A 20,307-nucleotide genomic window follows, 5' to 3' on the forward strand; every position below is an offset into this window, starting at 1 on the left:
CCCTCCGACAGTGCCCACTCCCTCAGCACTGACCCTCTGACAGTGCCCACTCCCTCAGCACTGACCCTCCGACAGTGCCCACTCCCTCAGCACTGACCCTCTGACAGTGCCCACTCCCTCAGCACTGACCCTCCGACAGTGTGGCACTCCCTCAGCACTGACCCTCCGACAGTGCCCACTCCCTCAGCACTGACCCTCCGACAGTGTGGCACTCCCTCAGCACTGACCCTCCGACAGTGTGGCACTCCCTCAGCACTGACCCTCCCTGCTGGTTTGGAGACCCTCTCTCTGACCTGGGGGCACTGCCGCCCTGTTTGTTCGGTTGGGGTAGGCCCCGCCCAGTACGGGGCGCTTAGAATGATAACCCCGCCCACCCAGATGACGTCGCTCTCACCATTCCCCATCCGTCCACTGTCACGTGACGGAGTGCTCAGATGATGAAGGATCCGCCCACCTGGGATGGTCCCGGTCACATGACATGTCCGGCCGCCTGCGCGAGCGTTGCTGCGATCCTTGATCCGCCTGAGGTAAACCCCTGCGGGCGATAGGGTCCCGAGGCCTGTCCGTGCCGTGCTTCCCCCGCGGAGAGATACTGCTAGGGATAGAATTAAAGTGCGCGGTATGATTGAGCCCGCCGCGAGATCTCAGCGTTTGTGGGGCATGGAGAGGGGATTCCTGCCCAGGGGTTTAGGGAGGGGATTCCTGTCCTGCTACCCATGGGTTAGGGGACGGGATTCCTGCCCTGGGGTTCGGTGAGGAGCTTCCTGCCCTGCTGCCCATGGGTTAGGGGACGGGATTCCTACCCTGGGGCTCGGTGAGGAGCTTCCTGCCCTGCTGCCCAGGGGTTAGGGGAGGGGATTCCTACCCTGGGGCTCGGTGAGGAGCTTCCTGCCCTGCTACCCATGGGTTAGGGGACGGGATTCCTACCCTGGGGCTCGGTGAGGAGCTTCCTGCCCTGCTGCCCAGGGGTTAGGGGAGGGGATTCCTACCCTGCTGCCCAGGGGTTAGGGGAGGGGATTCCTACCCTGCTGCCCAGGGGTTAGGGGAGGGGATTCCTACCCTGCTGCCCAGGGGTTAGGGGAGGGGATTCCTACCCTGCTGCCCAGGGGCTAGGGGAGGGGATTCCTACCCTGCTGCCCAGGGGCTAGGGGAGGGGATACCTGCTCTGGGGCTAGGGGAGGGGATTCCTGCCCTGCTGCCCAGGGGCTCTGGGAGGGGCTTCCTGCCCTGCTACCCAGGGGCTAGGGGAGGGGATACCTGCTCTGGGGCTAGGGGAGGGGATTCCTGCCCAGGGGCTAGGAGAGGGGATACCTGCCCTGCTGCCCGGGAGTTAGGGGAGGGGATTCCTGCCCAGGGGCTCGGGGAGGGTATTCCTGCCCTGCTACCCAGGGGCTAGGGGAGGGGATACCTGTCCTGCTGCCCGGGAGTTAGGGGAGGGGATTTCTGTCCAGGGGCTCCGGGAGGGAATTCCTGCCCTGCTTCCCAGGGTCTTGGAGGGGATGGGATTCCTGCCCTACTTTCTGGAGGTGTGTGGGACTTCTGCCCTGCTTTAACTGTTTAGCAATGGTCTATATTCAGCATCCAATGATTTGATGTATCTCCTAAACTTCAGCCACCATCACATTCGCCATTCAAATCTCTCCATAGGCTTTAAACCGTTCCTCTCCATATACCCTACCAGATGCCTATTAAATGTTTAATTGTACCAGCCATCTCCACTACTTCCTCTGGCAGCTTGTTTCATAATACTCCACTCTCTCTGTGAAAAGGTTGCCTCTTGGGTCCTTTTTTAAATCTTTTCCCTTTCACCTTAAACCTAGGCCTCGAGTTTTGGATTCCCCTATCCCTGGGAAAAATAACTTGGCTTGAAGGGACCTATTGCCCTGTTTTCCAGGCGCTGGAGGATAAGCTGATCCTGAACCCATGTAAACTGATCTGGCAGCTGACTGGGCGTCATGGTGGGTGTACAGACTGGAGGCCATTCAATCTGCCCACCCCTGCTGGCTGGTCCTCCTCCCCTTTCACACTGCTATCTGAGACTTCCCCTGTTGTCCTCTGACTCTGAAGCTTTTGGCTTCATTTGTTTCCAGTGTCACTGAGGGTGTACTGCCATGATAGAGGTTGTATCTTTTGGATGAGCCATATGACCACACATGCACCCAATGCCTTCTCAGTGAAAAATATTTGACAGAAGAACAGGAGAGTTTTCACCAGTATCCTCCCTATGTTAGTCGAATCAGCATTGCTGTATAAGGACTTACTGTAGTCATTGGACTGCTGTTTATGGACTTTACCATCCAAAAGTTGTCTGCTGTGTTACAATATCTTTATTACGTAGCAAGCAGTTACAATCTGAACAGGAATGCCCTGTTTGAGGATGATGTGGAGTTGCTGGTGCTGGGCTAGGGTGGACAAAGTTAAAAATCTCACAGCACCAGGTCATAGTCCAACAGGTTTATTTGGAGGTACAGGCACACAATCCTTTATCTGAAACCCTTGAGACCAGCTGGCTTTCAGAATTCAAAATTTTTCCGATTTTGGAATAAGTGACAGTTTTGAAAAAAATTTAAATAACAGCAGACACACCTGTGAGTACTATGGGCCCTGAGACAGAATTGATGCTTGCCAGTGCTGGGTCACACCACCTCGTCAGAATTGAGTGATGTGGGTAAAGTCGATGTGAAGTTTGGTTAATTGCAGGCCAAACAATCTTGTTAATGGAAATAAAAGCTTCACGATAAAATCTTCTGATTTCGGGATTTCAGATAAAGTATTGTCTACCTGTACTAGCTTTCACAGCGCTGCTCCTTCAGGTAACTGTGTAGCAGGATCGTAATTCAGAATGTATAGCAAAAGATCAGTGTCATGCATGCAACTGATATGATCTATTGAACAAAGTAGATTGCTGTTAAGTCTTTCATCTTTTAGAATGGGTTGCAGGTTTTCGTTCATTAATATGTAAATCCCAGAGCTACTTTCAAATTACATTCTCAAGATAACTTAAGGTTTTATTTTTAAAAAGTGTCATCTCCGCTCAGACAGTGCATTAAAAGTATGAGGTTAGATTCTGTCTGTATCCCTGAAATGGAGATGCTGGTGTTGGACTGGGGTGTACAGAATTAAAAATCGCACAATATCAGATTATAGTCCAACATGTTTATTTGGAAGTACTAGCTTTCGGAGTGCTGCTCCTTCATTGGGTGGTTGTAGAGTACTCCACAACCACTGATGAAGGTGCAGCGCTCCAAAAGCTAAGTGTTTCCAAATACACCTGTTGGACTATAACCTGGTGTTGTGTGATTTTTAACTATGTCTGTATCCCAATCTTGAGTCAGACTGGTTCTCTCAGGCTTTCAAAAGTGAGTTGGATAATTGGTGAATAAACGTCTGCTATTGTGGAGAACGGATAGGGAAATTGAATTAGCCAACTGCTTTTGCACGGATGTGGTCAGCCAAATGATCATCTGTGCTTTTTGAATTTGACCCTTTGTGATTCTGTAACTTATAACTACATTACAATAGCAAGACTTCAAAAGTACTTTAGGGACTGTAAAACCCTGGGGAACATCCTAAAGTCATTAAAGTGCTATGCAATGAATTCTTTTATTTATCAAATCAACTCTTAGCATCCTTTCAAGTAGCATGTTGCATATTCCAACAAATCTCCAAGTGAAATAAAGTATCCTTTCCCCCCTCACCAATGATATTTAAATGTTGCTGACCCACTCAGCAGAGAAAACAGCCATTCTCTGTTTTTCTCTTCACCTTTACTGTCACACCACCACAGTAAAGGAATTAAAAGCAGCTTTCCTGCCAATCTCCACAGCTTTAGTTTTGGCTTTTAGGTTTTGTCTATTATGATAAATATTAAAGTCTTGGACTTTGACAATTTCAAAGGATACTAAAGATCTAAAATTTGGAAATCAAAGAAAAACGCAGAAGCAGTAATGGACTGCAGAAAGACTGAGAACAATGAAATGAGTAGACAAGTGACAAATGAAATTTAACAAAGGGGAGGGTTACTTTCCATAGAGCATTGGAGGCTGAGGGGTAACTTCATTGAGCTTTATGAAACATTAGGGGCATGGATATGATGAATAACCAAGGTCTTTTCCTGGGGATGGGGGAGTCCAAACCGTGACTAATTTAGGATAGCTGGTTGATGTGGACAAGTTGGACTGAAGGCTCTGTTTCCATGCTGTACAGCTCTATGACTGTGTAGAGTGGCAATATAAAACTAGTACAGTTTCAGCAGCTGAAGGAACAGTGATGCCTTTAAGGGATATGTACATTGAGGGGGAGAACATATGCATTCAGAGTACATTTTATGTTTGACCATACAAGTATAGGCAATTGGTATAACACTAAAAATCAAAAAATCCCAGTCAGACCCCAGTTGCCATATTATAGTATGCTAAGTATTGTAATTTAACGAGGGTGCTAAGGTTTTGTAGAGGGGATTTATCTGAATGGAGCTGAGGATGTCATAGAGTTGTACAGCACGGAAACAGATACTTTGGTTCAACTCACCTTTACCGACCAGATATCCAACATTATTCTAGTCTCGTTTACCAACATTTGGCCCATATTCCTTGAACCCTTCCTATTCATTGATGTGGTTCTGTTCGCTGAGCTGGGAATTTGTGTTGCAGACATTTCGTCCACTGTCTAGGTGACATCCTCAGAGCCTCCTGTGAAGCGCTTCTGTGATGTTTCCTCTGGCGTTTATAGTGGTTTGAATCTGCTGCTTCCGGTTGTCAGTTCCAGCTGTCCATTGCAGTGGCCGGTATATTGGATCCAGGTCGATGTGCTTATTGATTGAATCTGTGGATGAGTGCCATGCCTCTAGGAATTCCCTGGCTGTTCTCTGTTTGGCTTATCCTATAATAGTAGTGTTGTCCCAGTCGAATTCATGTGCTTGTCATCTGCGTGTGTGGCTACTAAGGATAGCTGGTCGTGTCGTTGCGTGGCTAGTTAGTGTTCATGGATGCGGATCGTTAGCTGTCTTCCTGTTTGTCCTATGCAGTGTTTTGTGCAGTCCTTGCATGGGATTTTTTACACTACATTGTCAGCCAGACTACTGCGACCACTAGGACTCATAACAGCACACACAAACCAACAGCCACTCTCGGACAACAACTCACCAGAACAAAGGACCCGATACCCATCATGAGCAAAACCAGTGTAGTGTACAAAATCCCATGCAAGGACTGCACAAAACACTACATAGGACAAACAGGAAGATAGTTAACGATCCGCATCCATGAACACCAACTAGCCACGAAACGCCACGACCAGCTATCCTTAGTAGACACACATGCAGATGACAAGCAACATGAATTCGACTGGGACAACACTACTATTATAGGACAAGCCAAACAGAGAACAGCCAGGAAATTCCAAGAGGCATGGCACTCATCCACAGATTCAATCAATAAACACATTGATCTGGACCCAATATACCGACCACTGCAATGGACAGCTGGAACTGACAACCGGAAGCGGCAGATTCAAACCACTATAAATGCCAGAGGAAACATCACAGAAGCGCTTCACTGGAGGCTCCCAAGCACTGAGGATGTCACCTAGACAGGGGACGAAACGTCTGCAACACAAATTCCCAGCTCGGCGAACAGAACCACAACAACGAGCACCCGAGCTACAAATCTTCTCACAAACTTTGAACCTTCCTATTCATGTACCCATCTAGATGCCTTTTAAGAGTTGTAATTGTATTTGCCTCCACTACCTCCTTTGGCAATTCATTTCATACATGCACCACCTTCGGTGTGAAAAAGTGGTGCCTTAGGTCCGTTTTAAATCTTTCCCCCCTCACTTTAAACCTATGCCCTCCCCCTACCCTGGGAAAAATACCTTGGCTATTTACCCTATCCGTGCCCTCGTGATTTTATAAACTTCTAGAAAATTAACCCTCAACCTCCAATGCTCCATGGAAAATAGCTCCAACCTATTCAGCCTCTCCCTGTATCTCAAACCCTCCAACCCTATCAACATTCTTGTAAATCTTTTGTGAACCTTCCAAGTTCAACAACATCCTTCCTATAGCAGGGACACCAGAATTGAACACAGTATTCCAAACGTGTTCTAGCCAATGTCCTATACCGCTGCAACATAACATCTCAACTCCTATACTCAATGTGCTGACCAATAAAGACAAATGTATCAAAAGTTGTTTTCATTATCTGTCTACATCGCTCTGCCTTCATCAGTCTTCTTTGTCACTTCAAAAAAAACTCAATCAAATTGGTAAGACATGATTGCCCACACACAAGGACATGTTGACTATCCCTAATCAGTCCTTGCCTTTCCAAATACAACATAGCTATCACTGTCGTCAGGTTCACTGATCGATAGTTCCCTGATGTTTCCTTAGAGTCTTTCTTAACTAATGACGCCACAATAGCCACCCTTCAGTCTTCCAGCATCTCACCCGTGGCTATCAATGATACAGATATCTCAGCAAGAAGCCCAGCAATCATTTTCCTAGCTTCCCACATGGTTCTGGGATATACCTGATCAGGTTCCAGGGATTTATCCACCTTTATGCGTTTTAAGACATTCAGCACCACCATATATGTAATGTGGTTCTTGGTGTTACGCATGACAGACTTTGCAGTGGGGTTTCTTCAAGCAGAAAAGGTTAAATGTTGATTTGACAGATATTCAGAGTCTACTCCAGTCTTGAGCTTATGAATCTTGACAGGCTGTCCCATTGCCAGTGCAAAGGGAGTGCTGCACTGTCAGAGGTGCACCTTTTGAATGAGACATAAAGTCAAAGTATTGTCTTTGCTCTCAGGTCGGACTATTCTTGAAGAGTAGGAGAATTTAGAAATAAGGTTGAGGTCTAGAGATTTCTGTTCTGATGGAGAAGGAGAAAGATTATTTTGCCAAGTGTGTTTGGGATTTACTATTTAAGAAATCAGTGGCTTTGTAGCATATATTTATTAAAATGTATGGATAGATTATAAGAGCAGGGAGGTCAAGTTGGAGCTGTATAGAACTTTTGTTAGGCTGCAACTATAATGCAGTTCTGGTCACCATGTAGGAAGGATGTGATTATATTGGAGGGGGTGCAAATGAGATTCACCAGGATGTTGCCTGGGATGGAGCATTTCAGCTATGAAGAGAGGCTGGATAAACCTGGGTTGTTTTCTTTGGAACAGAGAAAGTTGAGGGGAGAGCATTATAGAGGTGTATAACATTATAAGGGGCATAGACAGAGTGGATTGAAAGCAGCTGTTCACATTGATTGAGGGGTCAATAAAAGGGGAGCATAGTGTAAGGCTGGATGTTCAGAGGAGATTTGAGAAAAAACATTTTCATCCAATGCATCTGTCTGGAATGCACTCTTGGGAGGACAGTTAAAGTGGGAAGCCTCAATCTTTTTGAAAAAATACTTGGATTAGGCCTTGAAGCATCAAACATTCAAGGCTATGGAGAGGAGGAGAAAGTGAGAACTGCAGATACTGGAAAGTCAAAGTCAAAAAGTGTGGGTGCTGGAAAAGCACAGCAGGTGAGGCAGCACCCAAGGAGCAGGAGTTAACATTTCAGGAATGTGATGAAGGACTTATCAACTCTCTTGCTCTTTGGGTGCTGTCTGACCTGCTGTGCTTTTCCAGCTCCACATCTTTTGATTCAAGGCTATGGACCTTAGTACAGGAGCATGTAGGTAGTAGTATATTCCTAGAAGTACAGGTATACTTCTAGATGGGTTGAATGGCTTCTTCTGTACAGTATGATTGTTGTTCTAAAATATCCTGGGTTAGTGAATGCTCAGCAAATTCTTTAATGCTCTAGAATGTGATGGAGTTGGTCACTTTCAACTAGTTACTCATTATAGGTATTAGACAACAATCTGGAGTTGTTTTCTTTCAGAAATAGTAATTTTAAGATTAGAAAAAAAAAACTTTATTAATAGATGCCCTATATTTTAAATTTGGACAAATACTTTTGTGCATTTTTAATGCACAAAATTGCATTAATCCAGAAAATTGCATACTTGAAACTATCAGGCTGTATGTTCTGCCATCCAAATAGCTGTAGATGTGGAAAGTGAATGGAGTGCAAAATGATGTAGTGAAAGCACCCCCACCCTGTTGTATGGGTCCTAAGTAAAATGTGTTTAGAAAGCTTCAGCCTAGTTAGCAAGTGTGGTTGCAGAGTCTGATATGATCCCTAATTTAGTATGTTTGCCCAGGTGGCTGATAGAAATAGAAAAATGTCATTGATACAACGAGTTGTATTTATAAAGCATCATTAAAGTATTTAGATGTTCCAAAATGAGAATTTTTGGCATTGAGCTCCTTGAGATATTGATTAAAGCAGCAGATATGAAGGGGAAGGAGAGAAAGGTTTAGGGAGGGAATCCCAGATTATCTGGGTAGCTGAAGGCACAGCTTCCAAGTAGGTTTAAAATTGGGGATTGAGGCCCCAGTCAAGGGATGTGACGGAGTGTTCCTATGCTGGAAGGCTGACAGAATTGGTTGATTTTGAGGGATGAGCCCATGGAGGAATTTGAACTGTGAATGTGATGGTGGCTAAAGCATGTGGGAAGTTTAGATGCAACATCAAACTATTGGCTGCAAAACATATCCAACTCCTCAGAACTGACTTGCTGAACACAGTTAAAGACACTGATTTTAAAAACCTTATGTTCCTTCACTCTGTTATAGCTCAATTTAATATGAAAGTTAACTATGCTATCCTTTTTGTTTACTTTGGTAAGTGTCAAAGGATAAAGTCACACATTTAGCGATGGTGCATTACTGTTTTATGTTTCAGAATTGAGTATTAAACATTTAAAGGAAGATGGCAGATGTAAGTAATATTTTCTTAATTGGTAAGAAGAAATGTGTAATTTGCTAGGCTGCCTATGTAGCAAGTTTGAAGAGTATGTAGAAAATGTCTTCTACCATTAACTAAGCTGACTAGTGCAATGCATATAATGCTACAGTATGCCATGCTGCCATTCTTGTAAATTTCAACAAAACGTCATCTAAATATGTAACAAACATCCTCTTGTAGATCCCATTAGCAAGACATTCCTTTAATTTTGGAATTATTAGGAAATAAAATATGAGGCAGAATGTTCTTCCATTGGTCTATTTAAGCTTAGTTTGAGCGGAGGTTTCTGCATGTACATGAAACAACCAGCACCTGATAGCAGTGACACGAGATTGAAATTTAATTACAGCACATTGAAAGTTCAAAGTGGGTGAGTCCTTCCTCTTATCCCCCTCTCAACTCTGAGTATTTGAAAGGGGACGATGATATATTATATCTATAAAGGATCCTGCTGTGGAATACCTCGCATGAAGGTGAGAGTTAAATAATTGTAACTGGTTGAGACTCTGTTTAATTGTCTACGTGGGTTTCCTCCAGGTGCTCTGGTTTCCTCTCACAGTCCAAAGATGTGCAGGTCAGGTGAATTGGCCATGCTAAATTGCCCATCGTGTTAGGTGCTTAGTCAGAGGGAAATGGGTCTGGGTGGGTTACTCTTCGGAGGGTCGGTGTGGACTTGTGCTAAAGGGCCTGTTTCCACACTGTAGGGAATCTAATCTAAATTGCCCATAGTGTTCAGGGATGTGTAGGTTAGGGGTAAATGTAGAGAAATGCGGAATGGGTTTGGATGAGATACTCTTTGGAGTATTGGTATGGATTTGTGGGGCTGTTTCCATGTTGTAGGGATTCTATGAATTTCAGTTCTGAATTCAAGTTGAAAACATGCAGTATAATTTACATTTTTACTGTGTTCTTCTAAATTGATGTCTTTCTTCTGCAGGACTTGAAGAGATACCTTTACAAGCAGTTGCCTAGGTAAAATTGTAAAATAATCCTTCCTCCTGTGTTTTGATTTCTGACTTTTCTTTAGATAAGTTTATACTGACTGGTACCTTCAATACATCTGAAATAAGCTGTAACACCTCTGCTATTACACTTATATATTTCTTAATTGTTGTATTTTCACTTTTCCCTTTATTTTCTAAGCTCAACTTTCCTGAAATTCTGTAATAATGTTTCAGATTGACTAACAAATATCTTTGTGGTGTTAGTTGTCTCTAAGCATTTGTCTTTTTAGCAGTATTTGGCAATTTCCTCACCGTGCCCCACTTCAGCCTGTAATATGCTAGAAATTATGTTTCATCTGCAAGTGCCAACTGGTTACTAATACTGTTGGAAAGCCAGCCTAGACATATCTCTAAACCAAAGATAATGATTAAAGTGTAGTGAATGATATTCAAGACAGTGTGTATAATGTTAAACAAAGGCAATGGGGCATTGTGTGGCAGCTGCTGAGTTTGGCCTCAAACCTAGGCCATGATTAGCTCTGTAGCTCTGTCCTATTTTACTTATAATAATCTTGCTTTATAAGCTCAGCTAAAAGACTATTCCACCATTACCTTGGTGACCTTAATTCTTGGTTTTACAGCTAGCGTATATCAATTCAGAATCTTAGAGGGTTGGTCTCATAACAGAAGCAGCACTTAGAAATGCAAGCAAGTGAAGATATAGTTGAGAGTTAGATAGATTTTCCTTTAGATTCGAATTAGCCAAGGTTCTTTTGTGTGGCAACAATCAATGCATCAATGAAGATCTGAGCTGATCAGTTAACATTCTACAGCTGTTGTCTGGTTCAATAAATTGTTCAAACTTTCTTTCACTTTTTTTTTGTTGCGTTCCTAAAGGAAGGATACCTGGGTGACGTTTATCCAAAATGTGGTCACCATAAATGGTGATAAGTGCCTTTATATAGTTAGGTCAGTTTGATGTATAAATAACATTGATTAGAGCGTGTGGGCTGTTTAATTTTGTTGGCATAAACAAATAAACATTTGGAACATATGGAATCAGAATGGTATTAAAAGTGACACTGCTTTAGTGCAGACAAACTTTGAACAATGTAATCTCATTTAAATGTGGCAACATTGAATTGCTCTGTAGCTATTGCAGTAAGGAGTATAATATTGTTTACTTACTCGCTGTACTGTTACAGTTTCGATTTAACTTGGGGTCTCCTATTGAATATAGTTTTGAGATAATGGCTGTGAATATTTAAACCATTATAAGAAATGGAAATAGATTGCTTGTAATGACATTGACATGAATACTGTAGTTAATTCTGCATAGTCATTTTAGATATAAAATCGTACTTAGTAGACAGGGTGTAAAAATGTTTTATGCACATGCATTGCATGACAAAGAAAATATATGACACTTTACAAGGGGTGAGTAGTGAAAAAATCTGTGCAATAATTGTGTTTTTCAGAGTCATAAAGTCTTGCAGCACAGAAACTGACCCCTTTGATCCAACTCATCCATTCTGATCAAGTTTCCCAAATGAAACTAGTCCCATTTGCCCCATATCCCTCATTTAGTCCAAGACAGCAGTGGAGTAGGGCACTTCAGATGGAGCTCATTCGCTCCATCCATTCCATTTTTTTTTCTTTTTTTTGTCTGTGTTTTTTCCCCTCTCCTCCTGCCAGCCCACAGACATGGCATGGTGGCCTCAGCATGGACTTTTAGTCTCGAGGTAATTCCTTGAAGTGCGGTCCAATGTGGCTAAGCACATAAAGGGTGTAATGCTTGGACTTTCAGCTTTATTTCTTTATTTTTTACTTAAAACTAAGGAGGTCTGTATTGTGTAACTTTTAACCTTATTTTGTATGTTTTACACTATATTATGATTACTGCAATGTTTAACTTCTAACTTTGTTTCCACCTTTTTATTAAGATTCTGTACCGAGGTACTTGTGCCTCAGGTGATGACTGTGTGGCAACATTATACACTTTTCACTGTCCTCATGTACATCTCCAAATATCTTTTAAATGCTGTAACTGCACCTGTACCTACCACTTCCTCTGGCAATTCGTTCCACATACAAACCACCCTCTGTGTGAAAACGTTTCCCCTTAGGTCCCTTTTTAAATCTTTCTCCCCTCACCTTAAAACTATGCCCCCTAGTTTTGGACTCCCCCACACTACAGAAAAGATCTTTGCTGTTCACCTTATCTGTGCCCCTTGTGATTTTATACACCTCTATAAAGCCTCCATTCAACCTCCTATGGTCCAGGGAAAAGAATCCAAGCCTATTCAACCACCCTTTATAACTCAAACTGTCCATTCCTGGTAACATCCTGTTAAATCATTTCTGAGCCATCTTCAGTTTAATAATATCCTTCCTAAAGCAGGGTGACCAGACTGTACAGAGTACTCCTAAAGTGGCCTCATCAAAGTCCTGTACAACTGCAAAATGACATCCCAAATCCTATGTTCAGTGGTCTGAACAATGAAGGCAAACATGCCAAACACCATCTTTACCACCCTGTCTACCTTGACGCAACCTTCAAGAAACTGTTGGTTTACAGGATATTGTTGGTGTTGCTGAATTTTCAAACAGCTTCAGGAGCCCAAGGAAATGATAAAATATATAAAATTCTTGCTTGTTAATACTCAACATTGTGAAATTGGATTCTCATTACTATGGGCATTTTTATTACAATCGTTCAACAAATAAAGTTTGTGCAATTAGAATTCCAATACCAGTATAGAGGTGCAACATGAATAATCTTGCATAACTGTGTTGCAGTGTTGAGGGCCTTCATGCCATTGTGGTATCTGACAGAGATGGAGTGCCTGTGATTAAAGGTAAGTTCTAGCTGCTCAGTTAACCTGCTGTTCCAGGCAATTATCAGTAATTGCATTATGCTCCTTACCTTTACACTCCTAATTTGGAATGGTTCCTCATTTGGAAGAGCCAATACAATTCCCAAGCAAATTTCATAATCTCATTTCATTCACTTTAAAACACACTAGATATGGGTTTTAACTTTGACATCAAGGACAAAACTATTGATATAAATGCATTTATACGGTGTCTCACATTTCCTCAGTGCTAAATAACTACTTTAGAAGTAGTCATTATATGAGAGGTATGTAAGAGTGCACAGCGACATCACTTGTATTGTTTGAGAGAGACCTATTGGACAGGAGGCAGAAGAATCATAGAGTAACCTGCACATTTTTGGTCTATGGGAGGAAATCCACCAGATACAGGGAAAATGTGCAATCTTCACACAGTTGCCTGAGGCTGGAATTGAATCTGGATCCTTGATGCTGAGCCAAGTCAACAGAATAGGTGGTAACTATTCGCTGGCTCATTTCTCTCAGCAATACTCTGACCATTCACTGTTTAAACTGAGCAGTTTAAAATCTAAGCAACATATGGCAGTTAACTGCTAATGATCAGTAACTGCTGCATTCTCCCTTGCAGTGTCTTTACCAGAGTCCCCTTGCCAAACCGTCACCATTCTGCTCCTTGTACAGTATGTTCTTAGTTTCTCCTTTATTGGAACTCTTGCAAATTGTCCTGAAGAGTTCAAGGCAAAAAGCCTAATGAAATGTTTCTTTTTCTCCAGCACAAGTTTTGTGCCACCAAACAATTATTGATCCCATTTGCTTTGACGAGTGAAGAGATTGTGACATGGTTAGGAGCTAGAATGTTGATGAACTGTCTGAGAATGTATTGGAGACAGATTTAATTGAAGCTTCACAAGAGGACCAAATAATTAGCTGAAGGTAGGTTTTGTAGAGCGAGGGAGATAAGGCAGAGGAATGTGACGCGGTGATTTGCACACAGCAAGCACAGACACGACAGACCAAATGGCTGCTGCCTATGCTGTTACCAGTCTGTGATACAGTGAAGTTGTGTTTTTGAAGCTTAGTAATTTCTTGGGTTTCCCCACACGATCAAAATGTCATTGGTACGTGAATAGCAATGAGATTTCCTCACTTTGATGGAATGATTTGTTGATGTATTTTGTTAATTTGTTATTCTTCAGTAACTTGCTGAATTTGTCTGTCGAGCAATAAATGTTCATTGTTCCTGTGGGTTATCTTCCTTCAGTTGCTAATGATAATGCACCCGAGCATGCACTGAGACCGGGATTCCTCTCCACCTTTGCTCTTGCAACAGATCAAGGAAGCAAGCTGGGACTTTCAAAGAATAAGAGCATCATTTGTTATTACAATACTTACCAGGTGATTTTTCTTTGACAAATCTTCTGTTAATAAATTAATTACTCAAATAGATGGTATGTGCCCCCTCTCTCACCCTACTGTGTATTTTTCTTTGAATGTAAATTCAATTGACATTTTTTAAGACAATAATTCCAAAGTTTTATGAATGAAGGTGTGTGTTAATGCATGTTAAGTTTGGGTGCATTTTAAAAAATATGTATAGGTAGAGTTGTTACTGTTCAGAGAAATTCCAATTTATACAGCAGCTTTATGGATTTCTAGATCAGAAAGTTTCGTACAATGCAAATGGATTGTAATATGTTTCCATCTTTCTTGCATCATCAGCCTGTCCCTCCATTTGCTGATAACCTGTGCATTTAAATATGGTTTTATGTTTCCTTGTAGCGTCAGGAATATGTATTTCCATTTTAAATTTTCATTTATCAGGATTGTACCAATCTTGTATGTGCAGTCAAATGTGCTAATGGCTGCCATCTAGTGGAACAGCACCTGTACAGTGCAATTTTATACTGTGACTTGCGGTGGGATCCACACTCTGATTCTGTCCACAACTCAAATCAAATTGTCAGGTATTTTACCGACAACTAACAGGGAGGCAAATTGTTGACTAAAAGAGGAAGAAAGGTTTGCATCATTTTGGTTACTACACCATGTTTTAATGAGTTTCATGCTTTGCTTTAACATTTAGCCATGTCTCAAAAACTAATGGACTGATTTCAACAAAACCTGTTACACAGGTATGGCCCAAAGAGAACTTTTAAAGCAAAAATGCAAATCCAATTCTTGGAAATATTTGAAAGGGATTTATCCATTAATATTGGAAGATGTGACAAATTGACTTCCTTTTTTTACAATATTGCTGATTGTCTCAACTGCTGTGGTAGCATTTGTCACAGTTGTTAAAATGTGAATAGAATGTTCAGAGCAGGTTATTGGATGTGGATTAGCTTGGAGCATAGCCAGTGAAATGAAAGCACTTAAAGTAAAAGATGATAGAAGATATTTTAAGATAACCTAGTTAGGAAAAAAACCTCAAGAGCTACCCAATTATTGTAACATTCAATGTACAGATATACACTGTACTGAATACCTTGTTTACTTATTGATCCTGTATACTAAGCTCCAGGTTTTAATTGCAGAAAAAGTCATCAGCAGAATGATTAATTAATTCCTGTGATCTGTTTCTCCGAGCTAAAATTGGGGCCACAATCATAGCATAAGTGATAGGCAGTTTAACATCAAGATGAGACCATAAGAGACAGGAGCAGAAACTAGACCATTCGGCCCATTGCGTCTGCTCCACCATTCAATCATGGCTGATAATTTGTTCAACTACATTCTCCTGCTTTCTCCCTGTAACCCTTGATCCCCTAGAACCTATCTATCTGCGTCTTAAATATATTCAATGCCCCGGCCTCCACAGCCTTCTGTGGCATTGAATTCCATAGATTCCCCATCTCTGGCTGAAGAAGTTTCACCTTATCTCCTTACCTTGAGGCTGTGCACTCGGGTCCATAGTCTCTCCTACCAATGGAAACACCTTCCCAACTTCTATGTGTCCAGGCCATTAAGTATTTTGTATGTTTCCGATAGATCCCCCCTCATCCTCCTAAACTCCATGCACATCCAGAGTCCTCAAATGCTCCTGAGGAAAGATTACTTCATTTAATTCTGTATTTGGAATTCTGTGTGCCAGAGAGCTGAGGAAACTCAATCATTGGCCATGTTTACAACAGAAATCAGTACATTTCTGGGGAATAATGCAAGTAATATGCAGGTCGTGCAGGAAAGTGGAATTGAGGTAGTGATCAACCATAATCTAATTGAATGACTAAACAGGCTCAATAAACTGAATAATCTAATCCTGTTCCTAAACTCTTCATTGTCCTGGTCTAAATTCATGCTTTTGCTAATTTCTTTTTCTTCTTGTCCTTTTTTGTTCTCCAGGTTGTGCAGTTTAATCGGTTGCCCTTAGTCGTTAGCTTCATAGCCAACAGCAATGCTAACACAGGTACTTCATTTTTGTACATTAACCATGTCAAAATTGATACCACTGTGCTAATGCCAAAGCCAGTTACAAAATATTTTCATATCACATTAAGCCATGTCCAGTACAAGTATTGTTTTAGTCCTCCAGACATGGAATGCTACCCTGCACAAGACAGGTTTGTGATCTCACAGGTTGTTGAATTGAATCCAATAGTGGTTGCTTCGGTTGATAAAAGCAATACTTGCTGTGTACACTTTCCTGATAAAACAACTATTTTAATGGGATTCAACCCCATGACCTTCCGCCTGAACTAACTATGCTACTAACTGAACCAAAGCAATTTTTATATTTCCCCCTTATCCTCTCTAAGGAGAAATGTTCTTGGGATGGTTTTACTGACATCACTGGTAGAATATCTCATTTGGTTGAAGTGATTGAAATTGTTGGAAACGTTGACACTGTTGTAAAAGGAAGACTATTTTGGGGGAGATTATGTTAGCTTAGTGTATGAATGAAATTGTCATCCTGAAATTCCACGTGTGTAGTCAATTTAAAGAATATATGAAATTATGCAAATTATAATTTGAGGAAGACCATAATTTGAGGAGGACCATAATCTGAAAAGAAACATTAAAATTGGCATTCAAACTGGTTATTTTGGACTTGCTCTTCTGTGGCCTGCTTCATAGAAATGTTGTTCGTCGTCACGTTCTGTACTAAGTTTGTTAAATTTGAGGTTGATGGTATGTGCAACAATGGAAGGGTTATGTTGGCAGAAACCTTAGAAAAGGAGAAAAAAATGTTCAGACATTGATAGGTAAATAATATTATGAATGCCTTTATTGCAGATTATATAAATTTTCTTAATTATTCAATATGTAGAGTTTTAAATTCAGTATAAGGTGGGGGTTAGAGATTGAGAGAAAGTGAGGGCTGCAGATGCTGGAGATCAGAGCTGAAAATGTGTTGCTGGAAAAGCGCAGCAGGTCAGGCAGCATCCAAGGAACAGGAGAATCGACGTTTCGGGCATGAGCCCTTCTTCAGGGTTAGAGATTGTTAACTTTCAGTTGATTTATTATGCGTACATGGACTTAACAAAATGCTTGAAGCTTTCGTCCAGGTGAGAGGCTTCTAGAAGTACGAAGGCCCTGCGATTACTATGAATTTAACTTGCTTAAAGGTGAAACTTTTCTGGACAGCAACTTGGCCCATTTACCTGACTTGCACATCTTTGGACTGTGGGAGGAAACCCACGCAGACATTGGGAGAATGTGCAAACTCCATACCAACAGTTGCCCGAGGCAGGAATTGAACCAGCGTCCCTGGCACTGTGAGGCAACAGTGCTAACCACTGAGGCTTAATGCTGCCCCATACAATGTTGTTCGTTTTTGACCTGCAGTACACTTCTGTTTAATGTCCAGGGTTGATCAGTAATCCTTTTTCAACCTTCCTTCTCTACCATTGGAGCTCCTCTTGTGTGATGTCACTGACCTTTGAACTTGAAAACCCATTTCCTTGTAACTACTTTATCTCATTGCCTTAACTTGACGTTTTCCAAGATTTTTAACCTGGCTTGGATTTTGTGCCATTGAGAGTTAAATTCAGCCTTTCACCATCATTGCTTTCTGAAACTCAGTAACTTTACCAGTCCAAGTGTACATAGGTGAATGTGAAAATCTAGAAGCTATTGTCAGTAATGACCCACTCTTCCACAGTACAGTTTTGAAATTGTGCAAGCTGTAAATCTTTCAAATTACTGAGCACAGTCCCATGAGGGCCACCTCCTTCACAGCTATTACTAAAAGGTGTAACTACGAGTAATGGTCTAAAAAAATGTATTTTGGATTAAATATTCCATTATGAGGATTTTAATGTATGATTTTCGTTTATAATGTGTATATTCCAATCATTTATTTCACTGTAAAATGTCTAAAATGTGAAGGATTATCAATGCATCGGTTTCTGGAGGGTTCTGGGTGGCATCCTCTTCAGCGAGTTAGTGTGGACCTAATGGGTCGAATGGCCTGCTTCCACACAGGGATCCCATAATGACTGAATCCCTGTGTATTTTTGCACTGCAAATTTATTAAATTTTGCAAGAAAGAGTTTGAATATATTAAGTGAAGAATGCACAGCTGATTAAAAAAAAAAGACATGGGTCAGTTTTTAAAACTTAACATTGTGGTAAATGGGAAGAAAATATATAACAGAAAGTGAGTATTAATTTTTGTGAAGATCTGTAAGAGAATCACTGTAGAAAGGTGGTTCAGTAGTTAAAATGGAGCAGAACAAAACTCCTGAGGAATGCAAAACACAGGCACAAAAATAGGAATGTGAAAATTGTTAGAATGAAGGAACTTCAGGAAGACCTGTAGGTTTGTAGCATAGCTACATAGTCACCAGTGAAATTTAAATCAGATAAATGTGAGAAAATTCATTTTCAGAAGAAAATTAAAAAGTACATAAGATTAAACAAACTTTGGAGGCTTCGGTTCAGAGACTCAATTCTTTAAAAGTGAGGGGAGTGGATATGTTAGCTTTCTAGAAAGTAAAGCAGCATACAGACTCTACTTTTTAAGCTGAGATCCAGAATACATAAAACCAAAAAACAATTCTACAGTTAGAATAGTGCCCTTACTTTGGGAATAAGTCAGAGTCCAAGAGGATGTGAAGAGATTTATTATTTGATACCAGAGATGGGAGCCTTTTTTTTAATGAAAAGGCATTTGGGGAAGCTGGGGCAATTTGAGACCTGAAAGCAACATTCTAAATTAAGATTTACGAGGATGTTGCCTGGTATGGAAGGTGCTAGCTATGAAGAGAGGTTGAGTAGGTTAGATTTATTTTCACTAGAAAAAAGGAGATTGAGGGGGGGACCTGATTGAGGTTTACAAAATCATGAAGGGTATAGACAGGGTGGATAGAGGTAATGCTTTCAAGGTGAGAGGTGGAAAGTTTAAGGGGGACACTTGCAGCAAGTACTTTACACAGAGGGTGGTGGGCATCTGGAATGCATTGCCAGCAGAGGTGGTAGAGGCAGGCACGGTAGACTCATTTAAAATGCGTCTGGACAGATGCATGAGTAGGTGGGGAGCAGAGGGATACAGATGCTTAGGAATTGACCGACAGGTTTAGACAGTACATTTGGATCAGCTCAGGCTAGGAGGGCCTTGAATAGATCTTAAAGAAGAAAGAAAATTTTTTCTTTGTTCTTTAAGATCTATTCAAGTAGTTATCAAAAGACAGCTTCTATTGGTTGGTAGCTAGAGTGCATAAAATTGATTAACGAGTAAACAGTAGGGAAGAATGCAAACATGTATTTATTTGTGGAGCGAGGGCATTAAAATGCCCTGTCTGGAACTGGAGCAGTAGTGGAATCTGTAATAGATTTTAAAAGCAACTGAATGAATATCATCTGAACGAAGGTTGCAGGAAAGGGCAAGATGGCAAAAGATGAGTGAGTGTATAGCTCTGAGCCCTTGCATTAGTGAGTATGAGGAACCAATTCCTGATGGTTCTTTTGTAGTATTTCTGCATTTTACTGGTTTTCTAACTCCCGTTTTCTGTCCTGAAAGGATTGATTGTCAGTTTGGAGAAAGAGCTCGCACCATTGTTTGAAGAGCTGCGTCAGGCTGTGGAAGTTTCCTGAAGAGCCAAAGCCAGCAAATAGAACATCTCAAAGATTGTGAACTTATTGGCACAGCGTGCAGTTTTCAGGATTTCAAGTGATGCTGTTAAAGGCACTTCAAGTTTAAAATATGCTAAAATGCGAATTGGAACATAGATGACTAAGTTTTAATTGACAGTATTTACTGCATTCAGCTGTTGCTGTCCTTGATACCTGACTGCCACTAATGATATGTGGTGTTTATGAAAAAATAGTATTTGTGGTATCCTGAATTCATGGGCTCTAATGGATTTATTTTCAAGGCAGAGGGAAGAGGAAAATACTATAACTGGCTTTAAATTAATTTCTTTGTCTGGTTTTAATGCCCAAGCTGAGCATCTTGTTACGAAAGTGATGCACAGCTGCAAAACCTGTTGGTGTGTCAATTCACTCTTGCTTGTAAATGAAGAACCGAGAAGTGATTATCATTCACTATGATTTGGAATAAAACATGAATATTTAAAGCTGTCAATGTCTAACTTTATTTCTTAATAATTTACCACAAAGTACCATACATTTTTTAAAAAGTGTAATGTGTGTGTAAATATTGAGATTTCAAGATGGGAGTGAAGATGGTAAAAGGATATTTT

General features: G+C 41.2%; 1 protein-coding gene across 2 annotated transcripts; it reads left to right on the plus strand.

Moving 5' to 3' along the window:
• Positions 1 to 452: 452 nt before the first annotated feature.
• On the plus strand, positions 453 to 20,185 carry lamtor3 (late endosomal/lysosomal adaptor, MAPK and MTOR activator 3). Of its 2 annotated transcripts, none has more exons than XM_043674463.2 (7): positions 453 to 527; positions 8,803 to 8,838; positions 9,803 to 9,837; positions 12,609 to 12,667; positions 13,926 to 14,059; positions 16,007 to 16,070; positions 19,626 to 20,185. In XM_043674463.2, the coding sequence occupies exons 2-7, from the start codon at positions 8,830 to 8,832 to the stop codon at positions 19,697 to 19,699; spliced, it is 375 nt and encodes a 124-aa protein (XP_043530398.1). In that variant the 5' UTR covers positions 453 to 527; positions 8,803 to 8,829; the 3' UTR covers positions 19,700 to 20,185. The 2 variants fall into 2 exon arrangements, with proteins under 2 accessions (XP_043530398.1, XP_043530399.1); XM_043674464.2 differs by lacking the exon at positions 453 to 527 and adding an exon at positions 1,894 to 1,958.
• Positions 20,186 to 20,307: the final 122 nt, after the last annotated feature.

Source organism: Chiloscyllium plagiosum, unplaced genomic scaffold, assembly GCF_037043375.1.
Source record: "Chiloscyllium plagiosum isolate Xiang-an unplaced genomic scaffold, Cpla_swu_hap1 HiC_scaffold_36, whole genome shotgun sequence".
NCBI classification, from domain to species: domain Eukaryota; kingdom Metazoa; phylum Chordata; class Chondrichthyes; order Orectolobiformes; family Hemiscylliidae; genus Chiloscyllium; species Chiloscyllium plagiosum.

Bases quoted from the DNA above. Each gene is read 5' to 3' on its own strand.
- lamtor3 (XM_043674463.2), top strand. The intron at 12,668-13,925 runs GTAAGTTCTAGC...ATCTTCCTTCAG, and splicing joins TGGAGTGCCTGTGATTAAAG to TTGCTAATGATAATGCACCC. The intron at 14,060-16,006 runs GTGATTTTTCTT...TTTGTTCTCCAG, and splicing joins GTTATTACAATACTTACCAG to GTTGTGCAGTTTAATCGGTT.